At 37.9% G+C, this 12,316-nt stretch overlaps 1 protein-coding gene across 4 annotated transcripts; it reads right to left on the reverse strand.

Annotated features, from left to right (window-relative positions):
• Positions 1-274: 274 nt before the first annotated feature.
• On the reverse strand, positions 275-3,616 carry LOC111913979 (E3 ubiquitin-protein ligase CCNB1IP1 homolog). Of its 4 annotated transcripts, none has more exons than XM_023909730.2 (10): positions 3,486-3,616; positions 3,135-3,273; positions 2,322-2,447; positions 2,149-2,221; positions 2,002-2,047; positions 1,846-1,876; positions 1,484-1,739; positions 1,220-1,389; positions 746-1,025; positions 275-620 (listed from the first exon to the last, which is right to left on the reverse strand). In XM_023909730.2, the coding sequence occupies exons 3-10, from the start codon at positions 2,389-2,391 to the stop codon at positions 614-616; spliced, it is 933 nt and encodes a 310-aa protein (XP_023765498.1). In that variant the 5' UTR covers positions 2,392-2,447; positions 3,135-3,273; positions 3,486-3,616; the 3' UTR covers positions 275-613. The 4 variants fall into 4 exon arrangements, with proteins under 4 accessions (XP_023765498.1, XP_023765482.1, XP_023765506.1 ...); XM_023909714.2 differs by having other exon boundaries at positions 746-1,055; XM_023909738.2 differs by lacking the exon at positions 275-620 and having other exon boundaries at positions 742-1,025.
• Between the last annotated feature and the right edge of the window lie 8,700 nt (positions 3,617-12,316).

Raw genomic sequence — 12,316 nt, forward strand, 5'->3', positions numbered from 1 at the left:
GTTTGTTTAATTTAATTTTAACACTTGGTTTTTATTTAAATAAAAACACATCAAAGTTAATAATTCTTTATTCAAAGCCGATATTGACATATTTTCAAGTAAAAAAAAATATGTTAAAATATTTAAAAGTTTAATGAAATTCATAGTTTAGTTTTGTAACATAATTTTTGTCTTTAAAATATATATATCATCGATACTGATCTATAACTATTAGAAATTAAAAAAATATTTTTTTTACATGTTTGATTATGTTTTTGGATAAAAACAAAATTACTAAATTGTAAATCATGTCTACTTACACAAGCAGTTCCATCCAAATGGATAAACATTAAAATGGCAGCTATAAGGCAGTTGATAGCAGTTTCAACGTTCTTTCTAATAACAGTAGAAACAATCCCATTTCCGTAGTAGCTACCTATTTTTGCATCATATTCTAGTAACTAAAGGAGTAACAAGTTCTTGAGTGTCTACATACGTTTAATTCCCTACTTTTAAGTGGACCTTTCACCAAGTAAAAATATGTCTGAATGAATATTCAAAAAGATGACTTACAGTAGATTTATTTTATACCCAATTGCATATAGTCGGTTGATCTTCTCTCTTTAAGTGGTATCTATAACCTGTAAACGATAAAAATAAGCCAAGATAACAACAGAGTTAAAACTTAAAAGTTAAAACCAAATGGCATATATTAAGAAAAACTAAAATCATCGATTAAATTAAAACCTAAAAATACGTTACTTACGTGAACAACTGAGGTCGGGTACGAGAGAGTTGAGGCCTTTTCATTGGAGATAATATCAGATTTCTCAATGTCATCGAAGGATTTCCCGCTCCACCAACACCACCACCGCCGCCGCCACCACCACCACCGCCGCCACCAAACATCTGGCGACCAATACTTCTTCTGTTTTCAACTGGATTTACTGAATGTTTCACAGGTGGGCTATTAGAGATGTCGAAGGGCCCACCAGAGTTAGAACTGTTTTGTCTTGTGGTTGCTGGCCATATATCTTCCCGAGGTCCTGGAGTGTCAGGGGTGTAAACCGACCAATCTGCAGCAAATAAGTGAACTAGCATTTCTTGGGCAATACCAAGTAAATGAACCTTTCTATATAGATCTTGTAACCCCAAATTTCAATGTAGTTGGTTTTTTTTTTTTTTTTTTATTTCAGGATAATATTATTGAAATAACTTTTGATAAACAAAATGAGATTACCTTTCCTCATGGGATCTCTGTTATCCATCATGTTAGCAGGACTGGAAAACAGATCAGAATCACCACCACCCCTTGAGAAAAAGTTGTTTGCAGGTTGAATGGCTGACCGTTTGACCGACTCATACTCACTTCTCAATTGGTCATACATCTCATCCAGTTTTCGCTTTTGCCTTATCAGTAAAAAAGTAAAAACATTGATGAAAGTGAAACTTTTAATTTTACTGTTTGTAAATTCCGGGGACAAATGGACAAGTGGCTGCTGACCTGGATTTCTCAGAAAATTTTTCTTGGAGTTCTTGTTTATCTTTGGATAAGTTTTGAATTTCTTGTTCCATCATTTGACACCTTTTGCCCATTTTCTGATATGCAGTGTGCAACTGTTCCATTTTTTCTGTGAATTTTTCTTGCATTGTCTCGCATTTTTGTTTGCATTGAGCTACTATCCTGTTCATTTTGAATTGCATTTCGAGTTCCTTTTGCCCAATATAGAACATGACACTTCTATATGCACTCTTCATTACTTTATTTGTGTCAAGGAAAGATAAAGATGTATATATGGATCACATACATAATACATTAATATGTATAATTACCATATGACCAGATAATTCAAGTTAATAGGATACATATTTGTGGAGATATGCCAGCCATAGCCATCTGCAGAGAAGCATGTGAAGGAAGTTAAGATATATGAATACTGAAATGTAAAAGTAATTAATGAAAATCAATTTGGATATTGCAACATTATACTGAAGTAAATATCCTAACAGAATCTTTCTTACATTTACCCATTCTTCATTTGGGTTGATATCCACAGGTTTCATTAGGCTGAAAGCAAAAACACATATTAAGTTTATAATCAACTAAAAGGTGAGAATAGATAGAAGTATATGGATGATACATAGAGGAAGGAGAAAACTAGAAAGTACCTTTTGGAAAGTACTTGATCACAAATAGGGCAAGCTGCATCGTTGCTTAGTATCTTACTGGCATCTTCGTGACCTTTGAATCTCATTAAGGAAAATAAGTTGTGTATCATGTCATTCACTGATTGAAAGAAGTGTAATTGACGACAGTCTATACGATTATAAGTTTAGGATACACAAGAGATGGCCACATGTGGTAGAAATAGCTCTTCCTTCCAGCTCCCTCCAGCATGCGTTACACTTCATTGCAGTGTATATAATGATCTTCAGATGATTTGATGCTCCTTAGTCCTTAATAATACCTAATGATAAAGATTATCATCTGAATATGAGAAGTTTGCAGTTCATTTTTACAAAGGGGAAAACTTAAGGAAAACCAAAAAACTGTGACTATAGCTATGAACAAAGCCATCTGATCAATTGTGATTACCATTAAAGATGACTACCTAAAAGCCATATGCACACTAATCTGAACATATTAGAATATGAGAGTCAACAAGATGACTACATTGTATTATGTTGGCTCATGGAAGCAAAAACTTTGCATTGTAAAAAGAACTGCATGACAAAAGATGATGCCATTAACATGACTTATGTGTTACTGTTTTTGAAGAAAAACATACTCGGTAGTTTAAAAATATGAGAATATATGGCAGATGTCAAAGATGAAGCAATTTTAGGCTTCTAACAGCTTCGGGATAACCAAAATTACTATAAGCGTTGTCTGATTTAAACTATTTAACCTGACATGAGATCTACTTTGGAGTTCAATCATCTTCTGAATTAGCTATGTAGAACCTTAACCTGCATGCCTCTGAGTGTTCGCAAAAGTAATTCAAACTTCACGTTCATCATTTAATATTAGGCGATTAGTAATTTCACTCTGTTTCTGAAGTTTTCTTTCAATGCAATATGTGATATGATGAATTACTACAGACGAACAAAAATTTATGATATGAAATAGGAAAAGAGGACCGGAAATTCACTACCTTCAATTTCGGAAATACCGATAGAATCAGCGTAGTCCTGGATCAAACTTGATGCTCAACTCGAAATGACTAGAACAAGGTACGAAACATATCCGATCACAGCTTCAAAAACGATCGGATTGCGATCAAGCACGAAAATCTGCAAAATCATCAAATTATAACATAAATTAAACCTAATTGACATGATACGAGAAGCTTGAATCGGTGAATTCGAAATTTCGAGGCTATAAAACATGCTGTTCCTGTCGATTTTCGTATGGCAAACTAGATTTCAATCCGCTAAGCTGTTCGATAGCATAGCAACACTAAAATTCATCATATCAAACATTATAATTCTCAAATCGCACTTACAAAACAAAATTTTCGATCGTTGCTATCTCTGTGTGCAGCTTGGTCGCTATCGGTGAGATTATAATGGCGGTAAAACTTTGGAGGAACTATTTAAAAGTGACACGGTCAATGGTTGTCTCCTCGGCTCCTCCCATCTGAAGACGGTTCTTCTTTTTTATTTTTGACAAAACTTCAAAAATTGTCCCTATGGTTTTCAAAAGTATCAAGTTTAGTCCCTAATTTCAAAAAACCTCACAGATGGTCCTTGTGGTTTCAAAACTTTTAACAAATAGTCCTTTGAGCTAACTCCGTTAGATTTTGGTTGTTAACTATTATTTGATTATAATATTCGGAGGGCATTTCCGTCATTTTACTACCATAGGGACCATTTGTGATATTTTTTTAGAAAAGAAATATATTAAACCTAACCCCCCGACCCATTCTCTTCCCCACCAGACCTATCTATGCCCCTGCCCTTCGTCTTCATCCTGTGTGACAAGAAATCGAGGGTTTGGTATTTCGATTAACATCCTATGAACCATCCCATTAACATCCTTGACTACATAATCAGTCTTGAAGATATCAATTTTGCAAGCAACGAACTCGAGTGCAATTTCGAGAAAACGAAGGGCTCCGATGAAATCGTGTTGCGTATGTGAATTCATAACTAAAATCAATTCCCTAGTGGGTGAAAGTCCTCTACACTTGTGTATGTGTGTGTGTGTTGGCTCTTGTTCCTCCTACGACTACAATGCACCATCTTCTTCGTTCCAATCAGGTTTAATCTGTTCAAGATTTGATTTGCAGGTGTGTTAATTTGATATGCTCATGCTTTGATTGCATTTTTTTGGTGGAAGCACTATGTTATAAACATATTTTTGATTTCAGTGTGTTAATATGATTTCTGATCAAGCTCGATTATGATGTTAACAAAGAGTGCGATTCAATTGATAATTGGCATCAGAATGTAATCATAGGTTTTAGGCACTTTAGCTTGAACATGAATCGAAATGGAATCAGAGGTTTAGTCATTTCGAAACCAATGGCGACAGAAAGATTTCTGCTAAGGAGCTCGTCTACTCTATGGAGGCACCGGGATCCGTCATCTCTGCTGCAGCAAGAATGTAATCGAGGAGTTCAAAGAGATGATGGTCATCTTTCCTGGTTCTTCCTTTAAATAAGTGTTTGATTTTCTGATAAATAGTGGGGCATTAGTAAGATGAATATGAAGAATGAAATATGAATTAGGGCAATTCATTGATCCAGTTCATACAAAATTAAAATGTAGAATTGCTCTTGTAATTGAATGCATTCGTAGCTTTGTTAATTTTAGTTAATGGAATCTTGCTTTTGGGTTGGCTACACGAAGAACAAACAATTTGGTATTCATGTTCTTGGTGGAGAGAGAGAGAGAGAGAGAGAGAGAGAGAATATTTTTTTCTTTGGGCCAAACAGGTTTTGACTAGCACAAATGGTCCAAAAGTTTCCATTTTGTTGCTAGTTTGGTCCATTCTACTTTAATTTTTTATAAAATGACGATTTTTCCCTCTTTATTTTCTTTTTTCATTTTTGTATTAAAAAAATAAAAGAAGAAAAGAAAAAATACCCTCTCTCTGTCACTCACTCACTCTCTCTCTCTCTCTCTCTCTCTCTCTCTCTCGCATTCATAACTCAAGAACACACAGTCAAGACACTCTATTTTTTAGGTTTGTTTTACAAAATAAGCACCCACACTCATGAATCTAAAATCGTTTTGGCATTGGAAAGCCCATAAATTGAATATGAAATCATTGCTCTTCAAACCATTTCTGAAAACAAAACAAAACCCTAGAAATCGAGGGTGGGAGGTAGCCGAAGGTTGATGGAGTTTGATTGCAGTGGAGGTAGTGATGATAAGGATGTGGTTACAGATAGATCTGAGCATATCTGTGATAGAGAGGGATAGAGAAGAGGCGATGGGTGTCTGGCGGTTCGATAATGGTGAGCGGCGACGATCTGGAAATGGTGGTGGCAGAAATCGTTTTTCATAGACGAGTTTTTCAAAAATCATTTCAGAGACGATAGATTGAGCGTCTTTCTAAGACGATTTCAGAGATGAGGGGGAGGTCTTGACCGCTGCTTGTTGCTACCAGAGTTCAAACTCAGAGGGGCTTAAACCCAATCCCACCGGCGGTCAAACTCCTTCTCCCTTTCTTGATGTTTTTATTGTCTTCTCTCCATTCCTCTCGTATCTTTCTCGTTTTCCAGGTCCAAATCAAAGACCATCTCCAATGTTTTTATTGTCTTCGCTCCATTTCAGAAACGATTTTAGGGTTTTGTGTGTATGTGTGTTCAATGTGTGTGTGTGTTTGTGTTGAATCTGTTGAAAAATCGATGGATGTTTGTGTTGATTTGTTTTTGTGTTCTTTAGATGTTATGTGTTTGTACGTTCATCTGATTTTGTGTGTGTTTGTTCATCTTTGGGTGGTGGCGGATAGTGGTGGTGGTGGCGGGCGGTGGTCGAACGATGGTGATGGTAGATGTTCTTGAGTGTTCTTAAGGAAGAAGAACAACATGGGTAAGAAGATGTGTCTAGGATAAATAACATGAGAGAGAGAGAGAGATAAACGAGAGAGAGAGAGAGAGAGAATGTGAAAGTGAGTGAGTGAGAGAGAAAGGGTATTTTTTTCTTTTCTTCTTTTATTTTTGTAATACAAAATTGAAAAAAGAAAATAAAGAGGGCAAAATCATCATTTTATAAAAAAAAAAATTAAAGCAAAATGGACCAAAGTAGCAAAAAATGGAAACTTTTGGACCATTTGTGCTAGTTAAAACCTGTTTGGCCCAAAGTGGCAATTTTAGATATACCACAGGGACCATTCTTGCAATTTTGTCTTAAAAGTTTTGAAACCACAGGAACCATCTGTGAGGTTTTTTGAAATTAGGGACTAAACTTGATATTTTTGAAAACCACAGGGACCATTTTTGAAGTTTTGTCTTTATTTTTTATTATAGGGTTAATCGATTGGCACTATTTTGAATTTATTATTTTAAGTAAAATCTCTTTTGTTGTTAAATAGGTTATTAAATTGATTTTTATACTAAAAAATGTTAGTATTAGATGTTTACCTTTTAAAACTTTTTTTAGGCTGTAAGGTAACTACATACTCATTAATAAAATGCATGTTATATCATCTAAATATACTAGTTTTGGGAGTCAACATCTAGTGAACAAGAGAGAAGCCAATGAGAGCCCTACCTTTTTGCTCAGCCAATAAAAATCTTTGTAAGCCTCTGTAATGCATACCACTTCAAATCACAACTACTAGTCACAGGGGCGGTGCTCACTATTGAAGTTATGCCACATCAGTTTTTGACGCGTGAAAACCCTACCACACCTCAAAGTCTTATTGTCGTATCAACTTTTCTTTAATTTTAGTTAATAAAAAAAATTGTTAGGCTGAACGGAGTGGGGGTATTAAGGTCGGTCGTTAAGCTCACTAAGACAATGAGAACACCACCCCTAGCACTCGCTAGGAGGTCGCTATGCTCTAGTCGTTAAGGCTTTGGCGAAATGAGAGAGAAAGGAAAGGGGGAAGGTGATTGGTCAAAACATTTGGTTTCTTCTTCAATACGACCCAACTGAGATTGAACTCTTTCTTTAACCTTTAATTTTTTCTTCTTTATTTCTTCCTCTTTCGCCTTAAAAGTTGAGAGAGCAGATTTAGACATCTATTCATCTTCTTTCGACATTAACCCACTGAAACTCAAACTTCCTGAAATTTGACGAGCATCAATGTTTGAAGTTGCTCACTAGATTGTTTTGTGGTTGAGTTTGAGTAGACATTTCTTTTTCTGGTTCTTTCTCATTCTTCTTCTTCAACCAAAAAAAAGCAAAAAAACTCTCCCTCTTCCTCTGATTCTTCTCTTAATTTCTCTAGTTTTTTCTTGCTTTTGCTTTTCCCTCCTTTAATTTTTCGATTTCTTGTTGTTTCTCGTCTTTTTCCTCTGATGATTTGAGGAAAAGCAGGCCTTGATGCTTAAAGATATGATAAAGAAACAAAAGAGAAAGAAAAAGAAAAAGAAAGCACAAATTTTGCTTTCAAGTTCCTCTGGCACTCCAACAAAATCTCTTCTCATCCACAAGGCCTCGTTTGCAACATCAAATCACTTTTAATGCTAGTTTATTTAGATGGATGTTTAATTTAGGATGTTTTAAAAAACCAACAAATCTTAAAAAAAAAAAAGAAATCACATGTTAATCCATGTTTATCGGTTGGATATGATATTAGGGAAATGTGGGGCCATTTAAAGTTCCAAGGTTTCAATGTTATTTTTTAAATTTGAAAATAAAAATGATGAGAGACCTATCACATGGGTAGAACTGTCCAGTTATTGTTATTCTACTAATGAAAATAAAGTTCCAAGGTTCCAAGGTTTCAATGTTATTCTAATAATATGTTGGGTAGAACATGGGTAGACAGTTATTGTGTGATGAAATAAAATGATGAGAGACCTCGATGTTGATGTTGTTAATCTAGTCATCTAGCGGAGTATGGACTGAAGGTATTCCAACATCGTATTTGAGTACCTAAGCCAGGAGGAATAAGAGATCTTTTGATGGAAGAAGCTCACAAAACCATGTACTCAATTCATCCTGGTAGCACTAAAATGTATAGGGACCTAAAACCTTAGTACTGGTGGCCGACGATGAAGCTTGATATTGCAAAGTACGTGGACGAGTGTGTGACCTGTGCAAGAGTCAAGGTACAACATCAGAAACCATACGGGAGTTTAGAACCTTTACCTGTGCCTATGGGTAAATGGGAAGACAGTGCTATGGATTTTGTCACTAAACTGCCCAGAACAAATAATGGTCACGACATGATTTGGGTGGTCGTTGATTGCTTCACTAAGAGTCCGCACTTCATAGCAGCCAATGAGAAATGGTCTATGGATAAGCTTGGGAATTCTTACATGAAGGAAATTGTGAGGCTTCACGGTGTTCCGTTAACGATTGTGTTAGATCATGACAACCATTTCACCTCACGATTTTTGAGAAGTCTACAAGAGGAATTAGGTACCAAGTTGTGTTTGAGTACAACTTACCATCCACAGAATGATGGTCAGAGCGAACGAACGATATAAACGTTTGAAGATATGCTGAGAGCATGTATCTTGGAATTCCAAGGTAACTGGGATGAACACTTACCTTTGGTAGAATTTTCCTATAATAATAGTTTCCACTCGAGCATAAAGTTGGCACCTTATCAAGCTATGTACGGACAAAAATGTCGTATGTCGTCTTGTTGGCTTGAGGCTGGGGAAAAGCAATTTATGGGACCGAAGATAGTCCATCAACTGCTGAAAAAGTTGAAAATAATTAAGGAGAGAATGTTAGCAGCTCAAGATCGTCAAAAGAGCTATGCTGACAAGAAAAGGCGACCGATGACTTTTGAAGTTGGAGATTCGGTTTTGCTTAAAGTCTCACTGTGGAAGGGACTTATAAGATTTGGAAAAAGGGGAAAATTAAGTCCAAGGTTTATTGGACCGTTTAAAGTTCTTCAGAGGATTGGGAATCAAGCATACTGTAACATCCCGTTTAAAATATAGGGATTTAAATAATAAACCCGTAACCCTGAGAAGTAATTTATTATTATCTTATATAATTAGAGTCCAAAATTTTAATAATAATTATCGGAATGTCTGTTTCGGGGGTTAAAGAATAATACTGGACTTAATTTGAAAGGATATTGAATGGCTGGGGCTAAAATAGTAAATTACGTATGTAAGTTGAAATTAATTGGTCATGGAGGGGCCATATGGTATTTTATGGATCTTAATTGAGAATAATTTGTAGAGGAGGGGTTGTTTTTGTAACTATTGGACTTATATTGAAAAGATTAAGGGAGCAAGAGTTCAAATGGTAAATTAAGGATCAAAATTTAAAGAAAAGAGGGATGAGGGACTAAAGATGTCATTATGGACAGAAGCTTGTATGAATCGGGTTTTATAACCTCTCATTCTCGAAACCCTAAACCTAAATGAACAACAGTCGCTACCTCCCTCACTACACTCCCTCCAGCCGCCACCCCTCCCCCTAACTTCCGGCCTCCACCACCATTGCTAACATCCCAAATCTTCGAATCCAACCATCGTGCCTCGTCCTACTGTCCAGAAGGTCCATTGGCGACCAAATTCGGAGCGAGAATCGTCAGCATGAAGGCTGTGAAAACTCCACAGCCGCTTCCCAGCCGAGTTTATCCGCTGCTGTGCTGCCGTGATGTTGTCGTGCTGCCGACAAAGCAGTGAACCGCAAGACCGGCGACCTGTTGCTCTCGTGGACCGGTCGGACTTCTGTGTCCTCCTTCGTCTTCTTCTGTCGCCGCTGTCGGATGCTGGGGGCAGTGACGAGCTCCATGGGGGGGGGGGGGGAGGGGGCGTCGGAGACCGCATGATGAGAGGTTAAACCGGAGCTATGGTTGTTTGACGTTGACAGTTCGGGAAGCTGTTAACCAGCCGCTGGAGTTTTATCTGCGGGACTTCAACAGTGCCAGGTGAGTTATCCTCACTATATTAACAGGGTCTACGGCACCAAAGCCGACCCTTTATGATTTACATCCTGGTTTAGGATGGTTGCTATGTTATTGATATGCTAGATTACATCCTGGTTTAGGATGGTTGCTATGTTATTGATATGCTAGATTTCATCTTGGTTGAGGATGGTTGCTATGTTATATTTCGGATAGATCCGTATCCTGGTTATAGTATGCTTGTATGATGTTATGATCTGTTAGATCAGTATCCTGGTAGATAGGATGTTGTTATGCTATTATGATTGTTATATCGGTATCCTGGTTATAGGATGTTGCTATGATTGGTGATCTGTTAGATTGGTACGACTGTTATATATATGAAAGTGCATGATATTTATGTACACATGCTTGTTTGATTTGGGGTTGGGTTGAGGCAGTCCTGCTTTGTGCTGGAGGCCAACATACCCAGGGCGGTCTAGATAACCTGAAGGCCCTGCAAAGGGATTCAGTCAGACCGAAGGCCTGACAAACGGTCCGGATAGGCTGTAGGCCCTGCGAGGCAGTCCAGACGTGCCGAAGACTCGGAGAACAGTTCATAGAGACTGAAGGCCTGTGAGGCGGTCCAGTCAGGCTGACGACTTATTATGCATGTTGTTCTGTATTGGTTATATGATATGGTTATGTTTGTATGGCGTTGGTATTTTGGGGAAACTCACTAAGCTTCGGGCTTACAGTTGTTGATTTGTTTCAGGCACTTCTGATGATTGTAGGAAGGCGAAGGCGTGATTGTGCACCTCCTCATATTTTCATGATTGATTATGGGGATACTCTGATGTCTGAACCATTTTGAAAACAAACTGTAATAACTTAATGGTTTTAAAATGTATTAAAAAGTTTAAATTTGGCTTGAATTTTATGGGTGTTACATGTTGGTATCAGAGCCTTGGTTTGAGTGAATTAGAGGAACACTCATGTGAACCCAGTCTCAAATCAAGGAAAGGATTTTAATATGAATTTTTAAATGGTTTTCAAAATAAGTAAAGGAGGATGCAGGGTGTACAATTAGCCAGAGCCAGTAAGTAGACCCCAAAATACCATATAGTTATTTGATTATGTGATATATTTGAACACCATGCTAGTACTAGGCTAGGGATCTTTAGGAATTGCGTGATAGAATTGCATGATTACATGATGCCTGCTAGCCTAGGGTTTCCTTATATGAGATTGACATCATTACTGTAGTTACTTGTGTATGCATCACGGATGTATATAATTAAGATCTTATAGCCTGAGAATGTTTGATTTGGCCTTATGTTCTATTCTTATTGATTAGGGCTTAGGGTAGGATCGAATATTCAAAAGTCCATGGGGTCCAACGTTATGTATGCTAGCATACACTAGTGCTGCAGGGTTGGTGGAAGTTTCATGGATGGGTGGGTCGTGAGAGGCTGAGAGGCCAGTTATGAGATATTCAGTATTCCTCTAGGAGTGAGGATTGAGCTCTCGCTATGTTTGTATATTGTTAGGGCGTTGTGATGATACTTGAGACAAATATGGGTAGGTGTGGAAGGTAGTATGGGCCCGTACTACTGAAAGCGCAAGACCCATACGAGTAGCAAGGAAGTCACAACCCCCAGGGTTTGGTTGGGAATTGGCTCTTTGTCATTATATGGGTTCTCATAGACCTTTATGATGTGTTACCAGAATGGTGGTTACAAAACGTCTTAAGACCGGATCCAGGTTAGGATCTCGTATTGTCAGAGGATCGTGTTAGTGAGACCCTCCGGGAGGAGGTGATCGAGATTGTCCAGGGACAGTTGTCGGAGATGTTGGGCCTATTAAGACTGTCACGGTTGAGTATTTCGACGAGCGTTATGCAACCATTGCTGAGACGGCTGCTGTAGCAGCTTCAACAACTGTAACGACGGCAGGAGGGGAGTTGGTCGAGCTTTCCAGTATCGGGACTTGTTATTGGCACATATTCTAATGAGCATAGGGATGCAGTTATCTGGGATCATGGAGATGTTATGTACTTGTTACATTCCGCGGGTTAAGCGGGAGAGTCTGGCACATGCGTTCTAGATTGAGGTTGGGGGGGGGGGGGGGTTTACTCGAGGCCGGAATGTGAGTCGCTGGGACTCCAGAAAGGAGTAATGATTATGTTCAACTGGAGTTATGCATCTGGAATTAGAATGGTTAATCGATAGGGTTGGAATGTTGTTTTCTAGGGCAAGGAATGTTCCCTTTAAGTTTACGAGCTCGAAGGATTGATTAGGCTTGTGACCCCAGGATCAAGTTGTATTCCAGATCAGGGTTAATTGGTCGCCATGATTGGCG

Source organism: Lactuca sativa, chromosome 7, assembly GCF_002870075.4.
Source record: "Lactuca sativa cultivar Salinas chromosome 7, Lsat_Salinas_v11, whole genome shotgun sequence".
In the NCBI taxonomy this organism is placed as follows: domain Eukaryota; kingdom Viridiplantae; phylum Streptophyta; class Magnoliopsida; order Asterales; family Asteraceae; genus Lactuca; species Lactuca sativa.